The sequence below is a fragment of the Oncorhynchus nerka genome, unplaced genomic scaffold (assembly GCF_034236695.1).
Source record: "Oncorhynchus nerka isolate Pitt River unplaced genomic scaffold, Oner_Uvic_2.0 unplaced_scaffold_2755, whole genome shotgun sequence".
In the NCBI taxonomy this organism is placed as follows: Eukaryota; Metazoa; Chordata; class Actinopteri; order Salmoniformes; family Salmonidae; genus Oncorhynchus; species Oncorhynchus nerka.
The window spans coordinates 6,355-32,646 of NW_027038544.1; the positions used below are offsets into that span (position 1 = coordinate 6,355).

Consider the following 26,292-nt stretch of genomic DNA (forward strand, 5'->3'; position numbering starts at 1 on the left):
GAAATATGTCTCACTGTTCCATCTGTTGGTTACCTACCTTCTTTAAGGTTTATTGGCCCTAACCCTACACCCATAAGGTGGTTACTGCCGCCACCTACTGTATGGAGAAGTAAATTATCCCCCAAAACAAAATTCACCACTTCTTCTGGTTAGCTACCTGGGGACGTAAACATCATGATGTACGAGTCCCACCTTCCATTTAGCTACTAGCAAATCAATGGCATTGTAACAAAAAGCAGCGCTATGATTGGTCAATAAGGCTGCCAATGTCACAGAGTTTCTAAATACTGTACCTTCTTTAATGTCATTGTAGATTTGTGAGCAGACAGAGATCATACATCATGAGCAGAGAGATGCAGGTTCCACACTTCATTTCTTGCTCTCAATTCCACTTTCTGGGCACACATCTCTCTCTGAGCTCAGTCATCTCCTCAACATGATCCTCTGTGCTGTTGAGATTGTTTATGCATCGGAAATGATGCCATAGACTGCACACGATGTGCAGGGAGATGGAACAGTAAACAGACATTTCAATGTCATAGCCATATAGATACCGGCTGAAACACTGTTTGAACCAATCAGCAGCAAGGATTAGACCCACCTAAAAGGATTATAAGCACCAACTTTCATAAAATATTTAATTTACAGTTCTATTTATTTTTTTAAAAGTGTCATTATACACAATAAATACAATACAAAATTAATCTAATACTATACTTCAAATTCTCTTTTTTTGTACATTATTGTTCGTTTGTCCATGTTTCTGCGTTTGAATTGTCCAACAGGCTTTGAAGATAGGGATTGGGGGGGCAGTGACAGAGGGGGGGGGACAGTGACAAAGGGGGGTAGTGACAGAGGGCAAAGTAGAGAATAAGAGATTTGATAAATGTGGCCATGTTAACTGAAATGCATCCTGAACGTCAGCCATGGTCAGGACAACCAGAGGACATGTTAACTGAAATGCATCCTGAACGTCAGCCATGGCCAGGACAACCAGAGGACATGTTAACTGAAATGCATCCTGAACGTCAGTCATGGTCAGGACAACCAGAGGACATGTTAACTGAAATGCATCCTGAACGTCAGCCATGGCCAGGACAACCAGAGGACATGTTAACTGAAATGCATCCTGAGCGTCAGTCATAACCCTAACCCTACTGAGCGTCAGTCATAACCTAACCCTCCTGAGCGTCAGTCATAACCCTAACCCTCCTGAGCGTCAGTCATAACCCTAACCCTCCTGAGCGTCAGTCATAACCCTAACCCTACTGAGCGTCAGTCATAACCCTAACCCTCCTGGCGTCAGTCATAACCCTAACCCTCCTGAGCGTCAGTCATAACCCTAACCCTCCTGAGCGTCAGTCATAACCCTAACCCTACTGAACGTCAGTCATAACCTAACCCTCCTGAGCGTCAGTCATAACCCTAACCCTACTGAACGTCAGTCATAACCCTAACCCTACTGAGCGTCAGTCATAACCCTAACCCTACTGAGCGTCAGTCATAACCCTAACCCTCCTGAGCGTCAGTCATAACCTAACCCTCCTGAGCGTCAGTCATAACCCTAACCCTCCTGAGCGTCAGTCATAACCCTAACCCTCCTGAGCGTCAGTCATAACCCTAACCCTACTGAGCGTCAGTCACACCCTAACCCTCCTGAGCGTCAGTCATACCCTAACCCTACTGGCGTCAGTCATAACCCTAACCCTCCTGAGCGTCAGTCATAACCCTAACCCTCCTGAGCGTCAGTCATAACCTAACCCTCCTGAACGTCAGCCATGGTCAGGACAACCAGAGGACATGTTAACTGAAATGCATCCTGAGCGTCAGCCATGGCCAGGACAACCAGAGGACATGTTAACTGAAATGCATCCTGAGCGTCAGTCATGGTCAGGACAACCAGAGGACATGTTAACTGAAATGCATCCTGAGCGTCAGCCATGGCCAGGACAACCAGAGGACATGTTAACTGAAATGCATCCTGAGCGTCAGCCATGGCCAGGACAACCAGAGGACATGTTAACTGAAATGCATCCTGAGCGTCAGTCATAACCCTAACCCTACTGAGCGTCAGTCATAACCCTAACCCTCCTGAGCGTCAGTCATAACCCTAACCCTCCTGAGCGTCAGTCATAACCCTAACCCTCCTGAGCGTCAGTCATAACCCTAACCCTACTGAGCGTCAGTCATAACCCTAACCCTCCTGAGCGTCAGTCATAACCCTAACCCTCCTGAGCGTCAGTCATAACCCTAACCCTCCTGAGCGTCAGTCATAACCTAACCCTACTGAGCGTCAGTCATAACCCTAACCCTCCTGAGCGTCAGTCATAACCCTAACCCTACTGAGCGTCAGTCATAACCCTAACCCTCCTGAGCGTCAGTCATAACCCTAACCCTCCTGAGCGTCAGTCATAACCCTAACCCTCCTGAGCGTCAGTCATAACCCTAACCCTCCTGAGCGTCAGTCATAACCTAACCCTACTGAGCGTCAGTCATAACCCTAACCCTACTGAGCGTCAGTCATAACCCTAACCCTCCTGAGCGTCAGTCATAACCTAACCCTACTGAGCGTCAGTCATAACGCCCCTAACCCTCCTGAGCGTCAGTCATAACCCTAACCCTCCTGAGCGTCAGTCATAACCCTAACCCTCCTGAGCGTCAGTCATAACCCTAACCCTCCTGAGCGTCAGTCATAACCCTAACCCTCCTGAGCGTCAGTCATAACCCTAACCCTCCTGAGCGTCAGTCATAACCCTAACCCTCCTGAGCGTCAGTCATAACCCTAACCCTCCTGAGCGTCAGTCATAACCCTAACCCTACTGAGCGTCAGTCATAACCTCCTAACCCTCCTGAGCGTCAGTCATAACCCTAACCCTCCTGAGCGTCAGTCATAACCCTAACCCTCCTGAGCGTCAGTCATAACCCTAACCCTCCTGAGCGTCAGTCATAACCCTAACCCTCCTGAGCGTCAGTCATAACCCTAACCCTCCTGAGCGTCAGTCATAACCCTAACCCTCCTGAGCGTCAGTCATAACCCTAACCCTCCTGAGCGTCAGTCATAACCCTAACCCTCCTGAGCGTCAGTCATAACCTAACCCTCCTGAACGTCAGTCATAACCCTAACCCTCCTGAGCGTCAGTCATAACCCTAACCCTACTGAGCGTCAGTCATAACCCTAACCCTACTGAGCGTCAGTCATAACCCTAACCCTCCTGAGCGTCAGTCATAACCCTAACCCTCCTGAGCGTAAGTCATAACCCTAACCCTACTGGTCAGTCATAACCCTAACCCTACTGGTCAGTCATAACCCTAACCCTACTGAGCGTCAGTCATAACCCTAACCCTCCTGAGCGTCAGTCATAACCCTAACCCTCCTGAGCGTCAGTCATAACCCTAACCCTCCTGAGCGTCAGTCATAACCCTAACCCTCCTGAGCGTCAGTCATAACCCTAACCCTACTGAACGTCAGTCATAACCCTAACCCTACTGAACGTCAGTCATAACCCTAACCCTCCTGAACGTCAGTCATAACCCTAACCCTCCTGAACGTCAGTCATAACCCTAACCCTCCTGAACGTCAGCCATGGTCAGGACAACCAGAGGACATGTTAACTGAAATGCATCCTGAACGTCAGCCATGGCCAGGACAACCAGAGGACATGTTAACTGAAATGCATCCTGAACGTCAGCCATGGTCAGGACAACCAGAGGACATGTTAACTGAAATGCATCCTGAACGTCAGCCATGGCCAGGACAACCAGAGGACATGTTAACTGAAATGCATCCTGAACGTCAGCCATGGCCAGGACAACCAGAGGACATGTTAACTGAAATGCATCCTGAACGTCAGTCATAACCCTAACCCTACTGAACGTCAGTCATAACCCTAACCCTCCTGAACGTCAGTCATAACCCTAACCCTCCTGAACGTAAGTCATAACCCTAACCCTACTGGTCAGTCATAACCCTAACCCTACTGGTCAGTCATAACCCTAACCCTACTGAACGTCAGTCATAACCCTAACCCTCCTGAACGTCAGTCATAACCTAACCCTCCTGAGCGTCAGTCATAACCCTAACCCTCCTGAGCGTCAGTCATAACCCTAACCCTCCTGAGCGTCAGTCATAACCCTAACCCTACTGAGCGTCAGTCATAACCCTAACCCTACTGAGCGTCAGTCATAACCCTAACCCTCCTGAGCGTCAGTCATAACCCTAACCCTCCTGAGCGTCAGTCATAACCCTAACCCTCCTGAGCGTCAGCCATGGTCAGGACAACCAGAGGACATGTTAACTGAAATGCATCCTGAGCGTCAGCCATGGCCAGGACAACCAGAGGACATGTTAACTGAAATGCATCCTGAGCGTCAGCCATGGTCAGGACAACCAGAGGACATGTTAACTGAAATGCATCCTGAGCGTCAGCCATGGCCAGGACAACCAGAGGACATGTTAACTGAAATGCATCCTGAGCGTCAGCCATGGCCAGGACAACCAGAGGACATGTTAACTGAAATGCATCCTGAGCGTCAGTCATAACCCTAACCCTACTGGCGTCAGTCATAACCCTAACCCTCCTGAGCGTCAGTCATAACCCTAACCCTCCTGAGCGTCAGTCATAACCCTAACCCTCCTGAGCGTCAGTCATAACCTAACCCTACTGAGCGTCAGTCATAACCTAACCCTCCTGAGCGTCAGTCATAACCCTAACCCTCCTGAGCGTCAGTCATAACCCTAACCCTCCTGAGCGTCAGTCATAACCCTAACCCTACTGAGCGTCAGTCATAACCCTAACCCTCCTGAAAGTCAGTCATAACCTAACCCTACTGAGCGTCAGTCATAACCTAACCCTACTGAGCGTCAGTCATAACCCTAACCCTCCTGAGCGTCAGTCATAACCCTAACCCTCCTGAAAGTCAGTCATAACCCTAACCCTCCTGAGCGTCAGTCATAACCCTAACCCTCCTGAGCGTCAGTCATAACCCTAACCCTACTGAGCGTCAGTCATAACCCTAACCCTCCTGAGCGTCAGTCATAACCCTAACCCTACTGAGCGTCAGTCTTAACCCTAACCCTCCTGAGCGTCAGTCATAACCCTAACCCTCCTGAGCGTCAGTCATAACCCTAACCCTCCTGAGCGTCAGTCATAACCCTAACCCTCCTGAGCGTCAGTCATAACCCTAACCCTCCTGAACGTCAGTCATAACCCTAACCCTCCTGAGCGTCAGTCATAACCCTAACCCTCCTGAGCGTCAGTCATAACCTAACCCTCCTGAGCGTCAGTCATAACCCTAACCCTACTGAACGTCAGTCATAACCCTAACCCTCCTGAGCGTCAGTCATAACCCTAACCCTCCTGAGCGTCAGTCATAACCCTAACCCTCCTGAGCGTCAGTCATAACCCTAACCCTCCTGAGCGTCAGTCATAACCCTAACCCTCCTGAGCGTCAGTCATAACCCTAACCCTACTGAGCGTCAGTCATAACCCTAACCCTACTGAGCGTCAGTCATAACCCTAACCCTCCTGAGCGTCAGTCATAACCCTAACCCTCTGAGCGTCAGTCATAACCTAACCCTACTGGTCAGTCATAACCCTAACCCTACTGGTCAGTCATAACCTAACCCTACTAGAGCGTCAGTCATAACCCTAACCCTCCTGAGCGTCAGTCATAACCCTAACCCTCCTGAGCGTCAGTCATAACCCTAACCCTCCTGAGCGTCAGTCATAACCTAACCCTCCTGAGCGTCAGTCATAACCCTAACCCTCCTGAGCGTCAGTCATAACCCTAACCCTACTGAGCGTCAGTCATAACCCTAACCCTACTGAGCGTCAGTCATAACCTAACCCTACTGAGCGTCAGTCATAACCCTAACCCTCCTGAAGCGTCAGTCATAACCCTAACCCTCCTGAGCGTCAGTCATAACCCTAACCCTCCTGAGCGTCAGTCATAACCCTAACCCTCCTGAGCGTCAGTCATAACCCTAACCCTCCTGAAGCGTCAGTCATAACCCTAACCCTCCTGAGCGTCAGTCATAACCCTAACCCTCCTGAGCGTCAGTCATAAAGCCTAACCCTCCTGAGCGTCAGTCATAACCCTAACCCTCCTGAGCGTCAGTCATAACCCTAACCCTCCTGAGCGTCAGTCATAACCTAACCCTCCTGAGCGTCAGTCATAACCCTAACCCTCCTGAGCGTCAGTCATAACCCTAACCCTCCTGAGCGTCAGTCATAAGCCTAACCCTCCTGAGCGTCAGTCATAACACTAACCCTCCTGAGCGTCAGTCATAACCCTAACCCTCCTGAGCGTCAGTCATAACCCTAACCCTCCTGAGCGTCAGTCATAACCCTAACCCTCCTGAGCGTCAGTCATAACCCCTAACCCTCCTGAGCGTCAGTCATAACCCTAACCCTCCTGGGCGTCAGTCATAACCCTAACCCTCCTGAGCGTCAGTCATAACCCTAACCCTCCTGAGCGTCAGTCATAAACCTAACCCTCCTGAGCGTCAGTCATAACCCTAACCCTCCTGAGCGTCAGTCATAACCCTAACCCTCCTGAGCGTCAGTCATAACCCTAACCCTCCTGAGCGTCAGTCATAACCCTAACCCTACTGAGCGTCAGTCATAACCCTAACCCTCCTGAGCGTCAGTCATAAACCTAACCCTCCTGAGCGTCAGTCATAACCCTAACCCTCCTGAGCGTCAGTCATAACCCTAACCCTCCTGAAGCGTCAGTCATAACCCTAACCCTCCTGAGCGTCAGTCATAACCCTAACCCTCCTGAAGCGTCAGTCATAACCCTAACCCTCCTGAGCGTCAGTCATAAACCTAACCCTCCTGAGCGTCAGTCATAACCCTAACCCTCCTGAGCGTCAGTCATAACCCTAACCCTCCTGAGCGTCAGTCATAACCCTAACCCTACTGAGCGTCAGTCATAACCCTAACCCTCCTGAGCGTCAGTCATAACCCTAACCCTCCTGAGCGTCAGTCATAACCCCTAACCCTACTGAGCGTCAGTCATAACCCCTAACCCTCCTGAGCGTCAGTCATAAACCTAACCCTCCTGAGCGTCAGTCATAACCCTAACCCTCCTGAGCGTCAGTCATAACCCTAACCCTCCTGAGCGTCAGTCATAACCCTAACCCTCCTGAGCGTCAGTCATAACCCTAACCCTCCTGAGCGTCAGTCATAACCTAACCCTACTGAGCGTCAGTCATAACCCTAACCCTACTGAGCGTCAGTCATAACCCTAACCCTCCTGAGCGTCAGTCATAACCATAACCCTCCTGAGCGTCAGTCATAACCCTAACCCTACTGGTCAGTCATAACCCTAACCCTACTGGTCAGTCATAACCCTAACCCTACTGAGCGTCAGTCATAACCCTAACCCTCCTGAGCGTCAGTCATAACCCTAACCCTCCTGAGCGTCAGTCATAACCCTAACCCTCCTGAGCGTCAGTCATCGCCTAACCCTCCTGGGCGTCAGTCATAACCCTAACCCTCCTGAGCGTCAGTCATAACCCTAACCCTACTGAGCGTCAGTCATAACCCTAACCCTACTGAGCGTCAGTCATAACCCTAACCCTCCTGGGCGTCAGTCATACCCCTAACCCTCCTGAGCGTCAGTCATAACCCTAACCCTCCTGAGCGTCAGTCATAACCCTAACCCTCCTGAACGTCAGTCATAACCCTAACCCTCCTGAGCGTCAGTCATAACCCTAACCCTCCTGAGCGTCAGTCATAAACCTAACCCTCCTGAGCGTCAGTCATAACCCTAACCCTCCTGAGCGTCAGTCATAACCCTAACCCTCCTGAGCGTCAGTCATAACCCCTAACCCTCCTGAGCGTCAGTCATAACCCTAACCCTCCTGGCGTCAGTCATAACCCTAACCCTCCTGAGCGTCAGTCATAACCCTAACCCTCCTGAGCGTCAGTCATAACCTAACCCTCCTGAGCGTCAGTCATAACCCTAACCCTCCTGAGCGTCAGTCATAACCCTAACCCTCCTGAGCGTCAGTCATAACCCTAACCCTCCTGAGCGTCAGTCATAACCCTAACCCTCCTGAGCGTCAGTCATAACCCTAACCCTCCTGAGCGTCAGTCATAACCCTAACCCTCCTGAACGTCAGTCATAACCCTAACCCTCCTGAGCGTCAGTCATAACCCTAACCCTCCTGAGCGTCAGTCATAAACCTAACCCTCCTGGCGTCAGTCATAAACCCTAACCCTCCTGAGCGTCAGTCATAACCCTAACCCTCCTGAGCGTCAGTCATAACCCTAACCCTCCTGAGCGTCAGTCATAACCCTAACCCTACTGAGCGTCAGTCATAACCTAACCCTCCTGAACGTCAGTCATAAACCTAACCCTCCTGAACGTCAGTCATAACCCTAACCCTCCTGAGCGTCAGTCATAACCCTAACCCTCCTGACGTCAGTCATAGCCTAACCCTCCTGAGCGTCAGTCATAACCCTAACCCTCCTGAGCGTCAGTCATAAACCTAACCCTCCTGAGCGTCAGTCATAACCCTAACCCTCCTGAGCGTCAGTCATAACCCTAACCCTCCTGAACGTCAGTCATAACCCTAACCCTCCTGAACGTCAGTCATAACCCTAACCCTCCTGAGCGTCAGTCATAAACCTAACCCTCCTGAGCGTCAGTCATAAACCTAACCCTCCTGAGCGTCAGTCATAACCCTAACCCTCCTGAGCGTCAGTCATAACCCTAACCCTCCTGGGCGTCAGTCATAACCCTAACCCTCCTGAGCGTCAGTCATAACCCTAACCCTCCTGAGCGTCAGTCATAACCCTAACCCTCCTGAGCGTCAGTCATAACCCCAACCCTCCTGAACGTCAGTCATAACCCTAACCCTCCTGAACGTCAGTCATAACCCTAACCCTCCTGAACGTCAGTCATAACCCTAACCCTCCTGAGCGTCAGTCATAACCCTAACCCTCCTGAACGTCAGTCATAACCCTAACCCTCCTGAGCGTCAGTCATAACCCTAACCCTCCTGAACGTCAGTCATAACCCTAACCCTACTGAGCGTCAGTCATAACCCTAACCCTCCTGAGCGTCAGTCATAACCCTAACCCTCCTGAACGTCAGTCATAACCCTAACCCTCCTGAGCGTCAGTCATAACCCTAACCCTCCTGAGCGTCAGTCATAACCCTAACCCTCCTGAGCGTCAGTCATAACCCTAACCCTCCTGAACGTCAGTCATAACCCTAACCCTCCTGAGCGTCAGTCATAACCCTAACCCTCCTGAGCGTCAGTCATAACCCTAACCCTCCTGAGCGTCAGTCATAACCCCTAACCCTACTGAGCGTCAGTCATAACCTAACCCTCCTGAGCGTCAGTCATAACCCTAACCCTCCTGAGCGTCAGTCATAACCCCTGAGCGTCAGTCATAACCCTAACCCTCCTGAGCGTCAGTCATAACCCTAACCCTCCTGAACGTCAGTCATAACCCTAACCCTCCTGAACGTCATATTAACATGTAAAGGTGATTTCATAATTACATGTTTCATCGTCATTACAGTAATAGGGTTCTTAAAGAGAGCACCAGCCTCAACAGTCAACCAGAAAGTTAGCCAACCATCTCAACATTTAACCATACTACAACATGTATTTGAAAGAAACACAACCTAACCATCTAGCTAAGAAGAATTGAACAGCTGGAACCAGAAAGTGTATTTGTGGTGATGATAGAAGTCAGAATATGGAAAAAGAGACGTGGATCTGTAGTGATGAAGAGATCACTAAAACAAACCTTTAGGGAGTTCTATGCAGTCTTGCCTTGATTATATTCAGTAGAGCAAACATTTAGTCACAGAAAAACAAATCTCTTATTATTGGACAAGTTCCTGTAGTTTTCTCCTGTTTTATACCTACTGAACATGACCCAGGTCTTTGTTATACAGACAGGCAGGCAGCAGCTATAACATGATGACTATGGAATACAATACAATAGGAATGAAAAAAGAAAACCTCCAATAATACAAAACTAATGGAGACAAATGAATGAAACTGATGATTGAGCGTAGTTGGGAGTAAAGCATAAGGTTTTTACAGAGAAATCACCATCCAGTGACTGTGAGCATTGGGTCATGTTGTACGTAGTTGGGAGTAAAGCATAAGGTTTTACAGAGAAATCACCATCCATCCAGATGATTGAGCGTAGTTGGGAGTAAAGCATACGTTTTTTACAGAGAAAGTCATCACCATCCATCCAGTGACTGTGAGCATTGGGTCATGTTGTAAAGTAAACAACATTCAGATGGACAAACAAGGTCAACTGAGCTTGTCAGAGCAGTGAGAGTTATTCCTCTCTCCTCTCTTCAGTCCCAACTGTTGTGTGTGTTATCTGCTGTGAGTCTGTGGCACCAGTCCTCTGCCTCCAACCTGAGAGTGATGGGCCAGAGAGGATGAAGATGAAGAGGAGACTGAGGGTCTGTATGTGTGTGAGGAGGGCTGGGGGGCCGTGGGTCGCTGGCTGCGGTGGTGATGTGGCCTGACGGAGCCCCCTTTGGCTCTGCGCGGTGTGGGCCTCTGGGCCTGGCCCTGCAAGTTGAGGATGGTGTCGATGGCACACTGCAGGTGCTCGTTAAGAGACTCATCGTGTGGCGGGGAGCCGGAGGAGAAGGAGGCGTTGTCCATGACAGGAGAGTCTGACTTACAGCGCTTAGCAGGAAGTGATGAGTCTCTGTAACAATGAGTCTCTGGCGGCGAGGAAGGGGGCCCAGGGGCATGCTGGTCCATTCTGAACGTATCACCCCCACCGCCGCCACCTGACCTCTGGTGGTTTTTACTGCTCACCCTCTTATACCTCCCCATGTCCGCCCCTCTGTCCCAATGATCCCCTTCTCTCCCCCTCTCCTCCTCTCTGTCTGAGAGATGCTGCTGGGTGTTTGTGATGCCCTGCACTAGGCCAGGAGAGGAGGGGGAGGAGTTCCCCAGCCTCAGGGCCTCCCGGCTGAGCTCTGTGTGGGAGCTCCCCTCCCTTGGGCTGCCTCCTCTCTTCTCCGGCTTCATGCTGGTGATCACTGTCCCCTCTGAGGAGGGAGAGGGTGAGGAGGGTGGGGGAGGAGAATTGGGGGGCGAGGGGGAGGGACGGGGGTACGGGACACTGTCTCCTCCTCCTCCCGGTACGCCCGGTCGGACACGGGGGCTGATGTTCTCCCGGTAAGTCTTCCGTAGAGGCAGGCGGCAGGTGGTCTGAGGGGAAGTGGAGGCGGGGTTACGCTTGACTCCACCCACATTGTGATGTTCTAACGCTCCGTTCATCTGAGCCGTGGAGGAAGATGCGGGCGCTGTGACTGTCTGTGGGCTGGGGGTCGCCTGTGTGGTTGCTATGGAGACCATTGCTGAGGAGGCTGTGTTACAGCTAGGGGGAGGAGTCCTAATGACAGTTATAGAAGGCGGCGTGGCTAGTGCTGCTGTTTGGGCTTTAGGGAGTGCCGGCGTCGGTTGGGGCAGGGTGGTAGGGAGTGCCGGGGTCAGTTGGGGTCGTGTGGTAGAGAGTGCCGGCGTCGGTTGGGGTCGTGTGGTAGGGAGTGCCGGGGTCAGTTGGGGTCGTGTGGTAGAGAGTGCCGGCGTCGGTTGGGGTCGTGTGGTAGAGAGTGCCGGCGTCGGTTGGGGTCGTGTGGTAGGGAGTGCCGGCGTCGGTTGGGGTCGTGTGGTAGGGAGTGCCGGGGTCGGTTGGGGTCGTGTGGTAGAGAGTGCCGGCGTCGGTTGGGGTCGTGTGGTAGAGAGTGCCGGCGTCGGTTGGGGTCGTGTGGTAGGGAGTGCCGGCGTCGGTTGGGGTCGTGTGGTAGGGAGTGCCGGTGTCGGTTGGGGTCGTGTGGTAGGGAGTGCCGGCGTCGGTTGGGGTCGTGTGGTAGGGAGTGCCGGCGTCGGTTGGGGTCGTGTGGTAGGGAGTGCCGGCGTCGGTTGGGGTCGTGTGGTAGGGAGTGCCGGCGTCGGTTGGGGTCGTGTGGTAGGGAGTGCCGGTGCCGGTTGGGGTCGTGTGGTAGGGAGTGCCGGTGTCGGTTGGGGTCGTGTGGTAGGGAGTGCCGGCGTCGGTTGGGGTCGTGTGGTAGGGAGTGCCGGCGTCGGTTGGGGTCGTGTGGTAGGGAGTGCCGGCGTCGGTTGGGGTCGTGTGGTAGGGAGTGCCGGTGCCGGTTGGGGCAGGGTGGTATGGAGTGGCTGTGGCTTAGGGTTGGGTGTGGATGGTGTGTGGACCGGGTCGAGGGCGGTGTTATGCACCACCTTACTAAACCCCGCCTCCTGCTTGATCTTGAGCTTCAAGCCGATGCGTGGGCGGGCGGCGTACGTCTTCATGGGGGGTTTACTGGTCCTCCGGGGGAGAGTATCATCATCCTCAGCTGGACGAGAGGAGGAGAAAGGGTGGTGGGGTGAGTGACGGGAGGGAGATGGAGGAGCGCGGCTGAAGGAGGAGCTGTGACTCTGGGTGTCGGCTGTCTGTCTAACCCCTGACCCCGGCCTGGCCACAGGAGCTGGGGAGCTGGACCAGGAGACAGACGCCCCCGCTCCTCCCTGCTTTATCACCAGCTTGGTGGAGGGGAAGTGGTCCGGGATCAGTGTTGGGGCCGGAGCAGGGGCAACACCACTCCTTACGGGGCTGGGCTCAAACCACTGGGGCTGAGGCTGGGAACGGGGCTGAGGATGGGGCTGGGGTTCAGGATGGGGCTGGGACAGGGGCTGAGGATGGGGCTGGGGTTCAGGATGGGGCTGGGACAGGGGTTCAGGATGGGGCTGGGACAGGGGTTCAGGATGGGGCTGGGACAGGGGCTGAGGATGGGGCTGGGACTGGAGCTGGGACAGGGGCTGAGGATGGGGCTGGGGTTCAGGATGGGGCTGGGACTGGAGCTGGGACAGGGGCTGAGGATGAGGCTCGGACTGGAGCTGGGGCTCGGAATGGAGCCGAGGATGGGGCTGAGGATGGGACAGGGACAGGGACAGGGGCTGAGGATGGGACAGGGACAGGGGCTGAGGATGGGACAGGGGCTGAGGGTCAGGATGGGGCTGAGGCTTATGGTGGGGCTGAGGCTGTAGCTGAGGCTTATGGTGGAGCTGGGACTGTAGCTGAGGCTTATGGTGGAGCTGGGACTGTAGCTGAGGCTTATGGTGGAGCTGGGACTGTAGCTGAGGCTTGGACTGGGCCATGTTGGCAGCTCCACTCTCAATCATCCTTGAGTTGGCTACATACTCCTCTGGAGAGAGAGAGAGATATGGAAGTTATCAGATGAATCAGAGATGACAGACCAGACCAAAGGTAAAGCTATTACACATACGACAGTTCTGTCAAAACTATTCTGGCTATGTGCTTCTCGGCAGTAGACAGGCCAGTTTGATAATTCAAAAGTTTGTACTATTTTCTACATTGTAGAATAAAAATGAAGACATCAAAACTATGAAATAACACATATGGAATCATGTAGTAACCAAAGTGTTAAAAAAAAGTGTAAATAAATGTTATATTGTAGATTCGTCAACAGCCACCCGTTGCCTTGATGACAGCTTGGCACACTCTTGTGTGGGTATAGGTATCTAAACTTCAGAACCGCTGGGAATGTGATGGAAGAAATAAAAGCTGAAATAAATCACTCTACTATTATTCTGACATTTCACATTGTTCAAATAAAGTGGTGATCCTAACTGACCTAAGGCAGGGAATTTTTACTAGGATTAAATATCAGAAATTGTGAAAAACTGAGTTTAAAGTTATTTGGCTAAGCTGTAAACTTCCGACTTTATATGTATATATACACAGACATAATATATATCTACTATAGATACCTATATCGAATATAAACTCAGCTAAAAAAGGAAACGTCCTCTCGCTGTCAACTGTGTTATTTTCAGCAACTTAACGTGTAAATATTTCTATGAACACAAGATTCAACAACAGACAAAAAATGAACAAGTTCCACAGACATGTGACTAACAGAAATGGAATAATGTGTCCTGAACAAAGGGGGAAGGGGACCAAAAGTAACAGTCAGTATCTGGTGTGGCCACCAGCTGCATTAATACTGCAGTGCATCTCCTCCTCATGGACTGCACCAGATTTGACAGTTCTTGCTGTGAGATGTTACCCCACTCTTCCACCAAGGCACCTGCAAGTTCCCGGACATTTCTGGAGGGAATGGCCCTAGCCCTCACCCTGAGATCCGGGCTCTTCGCTGGCCATGGCAGAACACTGACATTCCTGTCTTGCAGGAAATCACACACAGAACGAGCAGTATGGCTGATGGCATTGTCATGCTGGAGGGTCATGTCAGGATGAGCCTGCAGGAAGGGTACCACATGAGGGAGGAGGATGTCTTCCCTGTAACGCACAGCTATGAGACTACCTGCATTGACAACAAGCTCAGTCCGATGATGCTGTGACACACCGCTCCAGACCATGACGGACCATCCACCTCCAAATCGATCCCGCTCCAGAGTACAGGCCTCGGTGTAACGCTCATTCCTTTGACAATAAAAGCAAATCCGACAATCACCCCTGTTGAGACAAAAACGCTACTCATCAGTGAAGAGCACTTTTTGCCAGTCCTGTCTAGACCAGTGAACATGGGTTTGTGCCCATAGACAATGTTGTTGCCGGTGATGTCTGGTGAGGACCTGCCTTACTACAACAGGTCTACAGGCCCTCAGTCCAGCCTCTTTCAGCCTATTGCGGACAGTCTGAGCACTGATGGAGGGATTGTGCGTTCCTGGTGTAACTCGGGCATTTGTTGTTGCCATCCTGTACCTGTCCCGCAGGTGTGATGTTGGAATGTACCGATCCTGTGCAGGTGTTGTTACACGTGGTCTGCCACTGCGAGGACGATCAGCTGTCCGTCCTGTCTCCCTGTCTTAGGTGTCTCACAGTACGGACATTGCAATTTATTGCCCTGGCCAATTTATTGCCCTGCAGTCCTCATGCCTCCTTGCAACATGCCAAAGGCACATTCACGCAGATGAGCAGGGACCCTGGGCATCTTTCTTTTTTTTTGTTTTTCAGTCAGTAGAAAGGCCTCTTTAGTGTCCAAAGTTTTCATAACTGTGACCTTAATTGCCTACCGTCTGTAAGCTGTTAGTGTCTTAACGACCGTTCCACGGGTGCATGTTCATTAATTGTTTATGGTTCATTGAACAAGCATGGGAAACAGTGTTTAAACCCTTTACAATGAAGATCTGTGAAGTTTATATTTTTAGGAATTATCTTTGAAAGACAGGGTCCTGAAAAGGGTAGCCTAGCCTAGATATATATATATATAGATATATATATATATAGATATATATATATATATATAGATATATATATATATATATAGATATATATATATATATATATATATGTGTATGTCTATATATATGGGCGGCAGGGTAGCCTAGTGGTTAGAGCGTTGGACTAGTAACCGAAAGGTTGCAAGTTCAAACCCCCGAGCTGACATGGTACAAATCTGTCATTCTGCCCCTGAACAGGCAGTTAACCCACTGTTCCTAGGCCGTCATTGAAAATAAGAATTTGTTCTTAACTGACTTGCCTAGTTAAATAAAGGTTAAAAAAAATAAAAATAATATTAGATATAGGTATGCATATTAGATATAGCCATGTATATTAGAAATAGGTATGCATTTTATTTTATTTTTTTATTTCACCTTTATTTAACCAGGTAGGCTAGTTGAGAACAAGTTCTCATTTGCAACTGCGACCTGGCCAAGATAAAGCATAGCAGTGTGGACAGACAACACAGAGTTACACATGGAGTAAACAATTAACAAGTAGAAAAAATAACAGTAGAAAAAAAGTATATATACATTGTGTGCAAAAGGCATGAGGAGGTAGGCGAATAATTACAATTTTGCAGATTACCACTAGAGTGATAAATGATCAGATGGTCATGTACAGGTAGATATATTGGTGTGCAAAAGAGCAGAAAAGTAAATAAATAAAAACAGTATGGGGATGAGGTAGGTAAAAATGGGTGGGCTATTTACCGATAGACTATGTGCAGATGTATGAAGTTGAAGAGGGAGATAAAAGTCTCCAACTTCAGCGATTTTTGTAATTCGTTCCAGTCACAGGCAGCAGAGAACTGGAACGAAAGGCGGCCAAATGAGGTGTTGGCTTTAGGGATGATCAGTGAGATACACCTGCTGGAGCGCGTGCTACGGGTGGGTGTTGCCATCGTGACCAGTGAACTGAGATAAGGCGGAGCTTTACCTAGCATGGACTTGTAGATGACCTGGAGCCAGTGGGTCTGGCGACGAATATGTAGCGAGGGTCATATTAGATATAGATGGACCATTGGCTTCTTCCTTGCTGAGCGGCCTTTCAGGTTCTGTCGATATAGGACTTGCTTAACTGTGGATATTGATACTTTTGTACATGTTTCCTCCAGCATCTTCACAAGGTCATTTGCTGTTGTTCTGGGATTGATTTGCACTTTTCGCAACAAAGTACATTCATCTCTAGGACACAGAACGCATCTCCTTCCTGAGGTACGACGGACGCGTGGTCCCATGGTGTTTATACTTGCGTACTATTGTTTGTACAGATGAAGGTGGTACCTTCAGGCGTTAGGAAATTGCTCCCATGGATGAAGGAGGTCTACAATTTTTTTTTGAGGTCTTGGGAAAATCAAAAGAAATCTGCCATCATGTCAAGCAAAGAGGCACTGAGTTGGAAGGTAGGCCTTGAAATACATCCACAGGTACACCTCAAATCGACTCAAATGATGTCAATTAGCCAATCAGAAGCTTCTAAAGCCATGATATCATTTTCTGGAATTTTCCAAGCTGTTTAAAAGCACAGTCAACTTAGTGTCTGTAAACTTCTGACCCACTGGAATAGTGAATTATAAGTGAAATAATCTGTCTGGAAACAAATGTTGGAAAAATGACTTGTGTCATGCACAAAGTAGGTGTCCTAACAGACTTCCCTTAACTATAGTTTGTTAACAAGAAATGTGTGGAGTGATTGAAAAACAAGTTAATGACTCCAACCTAAGTGTATGTAAAATTCATATTAGATACAGGTATGTATAGTCATAGGCATGTATATTAGATATAGTCATGTATATTAGATATAGTCATGTATATTAGATATAGTCATGCATGTTAGATATAGGCATGTATATTAGATATAGGCATGTATATTAGATATAGGCATGTATATTAGATTGTATATTAGATATAGCCATGTATATTAGATATAGGCATGTATATTAGATATAGCCATGTATATTAGATATAGTCATGTATATTAGATATAGGCATGTAGATCAGATATAGGCATGTAGATCAGATATAGGCATGTATATTAGATATAGGCATGTAGATCAGATATAGGCATGTATATTAGATATAGGCATGTATATTAGATATAGGCATGTATATTAGATATAGGCATGTATATTAGATATAGGCATGTACATTAGATATAGGCATGTATATTAGATATGTATATTAGATATAGGCATGTATGTTAGATATGTATATTAGATATAGGCATGTATATTAGATATAGGCATGTATATTAGATATGTATATTAGATATAGGCATGTATATTAGATATAGGCATGTATATTAGATATGTATATTAGATATAGGCATGTATGTTAGATATGTATATTAGATATAGGCATGTATATTAGAAATGTATATTAGATATAGGCATGTATATTAGATATAGGCATGTATATTAGATATAGGCATGTATATTAGATATAGGCATGTATATTAGATATGTATATTAGATATAGGCATGTATATCAGATATAGGCATGTATATTAGATATAGGCATGTATATTAGATATAGGCATGTATATTAGATATAGGCATGTATATTAGATATGTATATTAGATATAGGCATGTATATTAGATATGTATATTAGATATAGGCATGTATATTAGATATAGGCATGTATATTAGATATAGGCATGTATATTAGGCGTGTATATTAGATATAGGCATGTATATTAGATATAGGCATGTATATCAGATATAGCATGTATATTAGATATAGGCATGTATATTAGATATGTATATTAGATATAGGCATGTATATTAGATATGTATATTAGATATAGGCATGTATATTAGATATAGGCATGTATATTAGATATAGGCATGTATATTAGGCGTGTATATTAGATATAGGCATGTATATTAGATATAGGCATGTAGATCAGATATAGCCATGTATATTAGATATGTATATTAGATATAGGCATGTATATTAGATATGTATATTAGATATAGGCATGTATATTAGATATAGGCATGTATATTAGATATAGGCATGTATATTAGATATAGGCATGTATATTAGATATAGGCATGTATATTAGATATAGGCATGTAGATCAGATATAGAAATGTATATTAGATATAGGCATGTAGATCAGATATAGAAATGTATATTAGATATAGGCATGTATATTAGATATAGGCATGTAGATTAGATATAGGCATGTAGATTAGATATAGGCATGTAGATCAGATATAGGCATGTAGATCAGATATAGGCATGTAGATCAGATATAGGCATGTATATTAGATATAGGCATGTAGATCAGATATAGGCATGTATATTAGATATAGGCATGTATATTAGATATAGGCATGTATATTAGATATGTATATGAGATATAGGCATGTATATTAGATATAGGCATGTATATTAGATATAGGCATGTATATTAGATATGTATATTAGATATAGGCATGTATATTAGATATGTATATTAGATATAGGCATGTATATTAGATATAGGCATGTATATTAGATATAGGCATGTATATTAGATATGTATATTAGATATAGGCATGTATATTAGATATAGGCATGTATATTAGATATAGGCATGTATATTAGATATAGGCATGTATATTAGATATAGGCATGTATATTAGATATAGGCATGTATATTAGATATAGGCATGTATATTAGATATAGGCATGTAGATCAGATATAGGCATGTAGATCAGATATAGGCATGTATATTAGATATAGGCATGTATATTAGATATAGCCATGTATATTAGATATAGGCATGTAGATCAGATATAGGCATGTATATTAGATATAGGCATGTATATTAGATATAGGCATGTAGATCAGATATAGGCATGTATATTAGATATAGGCATGTATATTAGATATAGGCATGTAGATTAGATATAGGCATGTATATTAGATATAGGCATGTATATTAGATATAGGCATGTATATTAGATATGTATATTAGATATAGGCATATTAGTTAGATATGTATATTAGATATAGGCATGTATATTAGATATAGGCATGTACATTAGATATAGGCATGTATATTATCTATATTAGATATAGGCATGTATATTAGATATAGGCATGTATATTAGATATAGGCATGTATATTAGATATAGGCATGTATATTAGATATAGGCATGTATATTAGATATAGGCATGTATATTAGATATAGGCATGTATATTAGATATAGGCATGTATATTAGATATAGGCATGTATATTAGATATGTATATTAGATATAGGCATGTATATTAGATATAGGCATGTATATTAGATATAGGCATGTATATTAGATATAGGCATGTAGATCAGATATAGGCATGTATATTAGATATAGGCATGTAGATTAGATATAGGCATGTATATTAGATATAGGCATGTATATTAGATATGTATATTAGATATAGGCATGTATATTAGATATAGGCATGTATATTAGATATAGGCATGTATATTAGATATAGGCATGTATATTAGATATAGGCATGTATATTAGATATAGGCATGTATATTAGATATAGGCATGTATATTAGATATAGGCATGTATATTAGATATAGGCATGTATATTAGATATAGGCATGTATATTAGATATAGGCATATATTAGATATAGGCATGTATATTAGATATAGGCATGTATATTAGATATAGGCATGTATATTAGATATAGGCATGTATATTAGATAGATATAGATATTAGCATGTATATTAGATATAGGCATGTATATTAGATATAGGCATGTATATTAGATATAGGCATGTATATTAGATATAGGCATGTAGATATAGGCAGATATAGGCATGTATATTAGATATAGGCATGTATATTAGATATAGGCATGTATATTAGATATAGGCATATATTAGATATAGGCATGTAGATTAGATATAGGCATGTAGATCAGATATAGGCATGTATATTAGATATAGGCATGTATATTAGATATGTATATTAGATATAGGCATGTATATTAGATATGTATATTAGATATAGGCATGTATATTAGATATGTATATTAGATATAGGCATGTATATTAGATATAGGCATGTATATCAGATATAGGCATGTAGATCAGATATAGGCATGTAGATCAGATATAGGCATGTATATTAGATATGTATATTAGATATAGGCATGTATATTAGATATAGGCATGTATATTAGATATAGGCATGTATATTAGATATAGGCATGTATATTAGATATAGCCATGTATATTAGATATAGCCATGTATATTAGATATAGGCATGTATATTAGATATAGGCATGTATATTAGATATGTATATTAGATATGTATATTAGATATAGGCATGTATATTAGATTGTATATTAGATATAGGCATGTATATCAGATATAGGCATGTAGATCAGATATAGGCATGTATATTAGATATAGGCATGTATATCAGATATAGGCATGTAGATCAGATATAGGCATGTAGATCAGATATAGGCATGTATATTAGATATAGGCATGTATATCAGATATAGGCATGTAGATCAGATATAGGCATGTATATTAGATATAGGCATGTATATCAGATATAGGCATGTAGATCAGATATAGGCATGTATATTAGATATGTATATTAGATATAGGCATGTATATTAGATATAGGCATGTATATTAGATATAGGCATGTATATTAGATATGTATATTAGATATAGGCATGTATATTAGATTGTATATTAGATATAGGCATGTATATCAGATATAGGCATGTAGATCAGATATAGGCATATATATTAGATATAGGCATGTATATTAGATATAGGCATGTATATTAGATTGTATATTAGATATAGGCATGTATATTAGATATAGGCATGTATATTAGATATAGGCATGTATATTAGATATAGGCATGTATATTAGATATGTATATTAGATATAGGCATGTATATTAGATTGTATATTAGATATAGGCATGTATATCAGATATAGGCATGTATATTAGATATAGGCATGTATATTAGATATGTATATTAGATATAGGCATGTATATTAGATATAGGCATGTATATTAGATATAGGCATGTATATTAGATATGTATATTAGATATAGGCATGTATATTAGATTGTATATTAGATATAGGCATGTATATCAGATATAGGCATGTAGATCAGATATAGGCATATATATTAGATATAGGCATGTATATTAGATATAGGCATGTATATTAGATATAGGCATGTATATTAGATATAGGCATGTATATTAGATATAGGCATGTATATTAGATATAGGCATGTATATTAGATATGTATATTAGATATAGGCATGTATATTAGATATAGGCATGTATATTAGATATAGGCATGTATATTAGATATAGGCATGTATATTAGATATAGGCATGTATATTAGATATAGGCATGTATATTAGATATAGGCATGTATATTAGATATAGGCATGTATATTAGATATAGGCATGTATATTAGATTGTATATTAGATATAGGCATGTATATTAGATATGTATATTAGATATAGGCATGTATATTAGATATAGGCATGTATATTAGATATAGGAATGTATATTAGATATAGTCATGTACATTAGATATAGGCATGTATATTAGATATAGTCATGCATATTAGATATAGGAATGTATATTAGATATAGGCATGTATATTAGATATGTATATTAGATATAGGCATGTATATTAGATATAGGCATGTATATTAGATATGTATATTAGATATAGGCATGTATATTAGATATAGGCATGTATATTAGATATGTATATTAGATATAGGCATGTATATTAGATATAGGCATGTATATTAGATATAGGCATGTATATTAGATATAGGCATGTATATTAGATATGTATATTAGATATAGGCATGTATATTAGATATAGGAATGTATATTAGATATAGGCATGTATATTAGATATAGGAATGTATATTAGATATAGGCATGTATATTAGATATAGGTATATTATATTAGATATGTATATTAGATATAGGCATGTATATTAGATATAGGCATGTATATTAGATATAGGCATGTATATTAGATATAGTCATGTATATTAGAAATGTATATTAGATATAGGCATGTATATTAGATATAGGCATGTATATTAGATATAGGCATGTATATTAGATATAGGCATGTATATTAGATATGTGTATTAGATATAGGCATGTATATTAGATATAGGCATGTATATTAGATATAGGCATGTATATTAGATATAGGCATGTATATCAGATATAGTCATGTATATTAGATATAGGCATGTATATTAGATATGTGTATTAGATATAGGCATGTATATTAGATATAGGCATGTATATTAGATATAGGCATGTATATTAGATATAGGCATGTATATTAGATATGTATATTAGATATAGGCATGTATATTAGATTGTATATTAGATATAGGCATGTATATCAGATATAGGCATGTATATTAGATATAGGCATGTATATTAGATATAGGCATGTATATTAGATATAGGCAGTATATTGTATATTAGATATAGGCATGTATATTAGATATGTATATTAGATATAGGCATGTATATTAGATATAGGCATGTATATTAGATATGCATGTATATTAGATATAGGCATGTATATATTAGATATAGGCATGTATATTAGATTGTATATTAGATATAGGCATGTATATCAGATATAGGCATGTATATTAGATATAGGCATGTATATTAGATATAGGCATGTAGATCAGATATAGGCATGTATATTAGATATAGGCATGTAGATCAGATATAGCCATGTATATTAGATATGTATATGAGATATAGGCATGTATATTAGATATAGGCATGTATATTAGATATAGGCATGTATATTAGATATGTATATTAGATATAGGCATGTATATTAGATATGTATATTAGATATAGGCATGTATATTAGATATAGGCATGTATATTAGATATAGGCATGTATATTAGATATGTATATTAGATATAGGCATGTATATTAGATATGTATATTAGATATAGGCATGTATATCAGATAGGCATGTAGATCAGATATAGGCATATATATTAGATATTACAGGCATGTATATTAGATATAGGCATGTAGATCAGATATAGGCATGTAGATCAGATATATTAGATATAGGCATGTATATTAGATATAGGCATGTATATTAGATATAGGCATGTATTAGATATAGGCATGTATATTAGATATAGGCATGTATATTGATATGTATATTAGATATAGGCATGTATATTAGATTGTATATTAGATATAGGCATGTATATCAGATATAGGCATGTAGATTAGATATAGGCATGTATATTAGATATGTATGTATATTAGATATAGGCATGGCATTAGATATAGGCATGTATATTAGATATAGGCATGTATATTAGATATAGGCATGTATATTAGATATAGGCATGTATATTAGATATGTATATTAGATATAGGCATGTATATTAGATTGTATATTAGATATAGGCATGTATATTAGATATAGGCATGTATATTAGATATAGGCATGTATATTAGATATGTATATTAGATATAGGCATGTATATTAGATATAGGCATGTATATTAGATATAGGCATGTATATTAGATATAGGCATGTATATTAGATATGTATATTAGATATAGGCATGTATATTAGATATAGGCATGTATATTAGATATAGGCATGTATATTAGATATAGGCATGTATATTAGATATGATATAGGCATGTATATTAGATATAGGCATGTATATTAGATATGTATATTAGATATAGGCATGTATATTAGATATGTATATTAGATATAGGCATGTATATTAGATATAGGCATGTATATTAGATATAGGCATGTATATTAGATATAGGCATGTATATTAGATATAGGCATGTATATTAGATATAGGCATGTATATTAGATATGTATATTAGATATAGGCATGTATATTAGATATGTATATTAGATATAGCATGTATATTAGATATAGCATGTATATTAGACATGTATATTAGATATAGCATGTATATTAGATATAGGCATGTATATCAGATATAGGCATGTATATTAGATATAGGCATGTATATTAGATATAGGCATGTATATTAGATATAGGCATGTATATTAGATATAGGCATGTATATTAGTAATAGATATAGGCATGTATATTAGATATAGGCATGTATATTAGATATAGGCATGTATATTAGATATAGGCATGTATATTAGATATAGGCATGTATATTAGATATAGGCATGTATATTAGATATAGGCATGTATATTAGATATAGGCATGTATATTAGATATAGGCATGTATATTAGATATAGGCATGTATATTAGATATGTATATTAGATATAGGCATGTATATTAGATATAGGCATGATATGATCAGATATAGGCATGTATATTAGATATAGGCATGCATATTGATATGGATTAGATATAGGCATGTATATTAGATATGTATATTAGATATAGGCATGTATATTAGATATGTATATTAGATATAGGCATGTATATTAGATATAGGCATGTATATCAGATATAGGCATGTATATTAGATATAGGCATGTATATTAGATATGTATATTAGATATAGGCATGTATATTAGATATAGGCATGTATATTAGATATAGGCATGTATATTAGATATAGTGCATGTATATAGATATGTATATTAGATAAGCATGTATATTAGATATAGGCATGTATATTAGATATAGGCATGTATATTAGATATAGGCATGTATATTAGATATAGGCATGTATATTAGATATAGGCATGTATATTAGATATAGGCATGTATATTAGATATAGGCATGTATATTAGATATAGGCATGTATATTAGATATAGGCATGTATATTAGATATAGGCATGTATATTAGATATAGGCATGTATATTAGATATAGGCATGTATATTAGATATAGTCATGCATATTAGATATAGTCATGCATATTAGATATAGGCATGCATATTAGATATAGGCATGTATATCAGATATAGGCATGTATATTAGATATAGGCATGTATATTAGATATAGGCATGTATATTAGATATAGGCATGTATATTAGGCGTGTATATTAGATATAGGCATAGAACCCGATTGAACATCTTTCGAGACACCTGAACATAGCTGTGCAGAGACGCTCAACGTCTAACCTGACAGAATTTGACAGGATCTGCAGAGAAGAATGAGACAAACTCCCAAATGCCAAGCTTGTAGGATCATACTACAGAAGAATTGAGGCTGTAATCGCTGCCAGATGTGCTTCAACAAAGTACTGAGGTAAAGGGTCTGAATACTTATGTAAAGGTAATATTTACATTAGCAAAAATATCTAAAAAACAGTTTTTGCTTTGTCATTATGGGGTAGTGTGTGTAGATTGATGGAGGGAAAAAAGTATTATTCCATTTTAGAATAAGGCTGTAACGTAACAAAATGTGGAAAACGTCAAGGGGTCTGAAAACTTTCCCGAATGCCCTGTATGTATATTATATAAAGATTTGTTACCAGGTCTGTCTCTGGCGAGGATGCGGTCCTGTCCCAGAGAGATCTTCTCTTCCTGAATAAACATCCTGTCCATCATTACCATCTCAGCTGACGGGCCAAGGCGCTGTGAAACCAAACAGCAACACAGCCAGCTAATCAATCAACCATAACACAAAAGTTAGAGAGACAATCCTAGTGAGGGAGAAAGAGTAGACACTGAACAGACAGAACAGGTAAATCACCTGGAGAAGGAACCCTAGTGAGGGAGGGCTGTATAGCAGGAGACAGAACAGGTAAATCACCTGGAGAAGGAACCCTAGTGAGGGAGGGCTGTATAGCAGGAGACAGAACAGGTAAATCACCTGGAGAAGGAACCCTAGTGAGGGAGGGCTGTAGCAGGAGGCAGAACAGGTAAATCACCTGGAGAAGGAACCCTAGTGAGGGAGGGCTGTATAGCAGGAGACAGAACAGGTAAATCACCTGGAGAAGGAACCCTAGTGAGGGAGGGCTGTA

At 42.3% G+C, this 26,292-nt stretch overlaps 1 protein-coding gene across 1 annotated transcript; it reads right to left on the reverse strand.

The window, feature by feature from the left end:
• Positions 1-9,587: 9,587 nt before the first annotated feature.
• Positions 9,588-25,903, reverse strand: LOC115127354 (basic proline-rich protein-like). The gene is made up of 2 exons (XM_065014541.1): positions 25,801-25,903; positions 9,588-13,212 (listed from the first exon to the last, which is right to left on the reverse strand). The coding sequence occupies exons 1-2, from the start codon at positions 25,880-25,882 to the stop codon at positions 10,361-10,363; spliced, it is 2,934 nt and encodes a 977-aa protein (XP_064870613.1). The 5' UTR covers positions 25,883-25,903; the 3' UTR covers positions 9,588-10,360.
• Between the last annotated feature and the right edge of the window lie 389 nt (positions 25,904-26,292).

Coding starts and splice junctions, on each gene's coding strand:
- LOC115127354 (XM_065014541.1), bottom strand. CDS start 25,882: ATGGTAATGATGGACAGGATGTTTATTCAGGAAGAGAAGATCTCTCTG. Junction 13,213..25,800: donor CCTCGCCAGAGACAGACCTG/GTAACAAATCTT, acceptor CTCTCTCTCCAG/AGGAGTATGTAGCCAACTCA.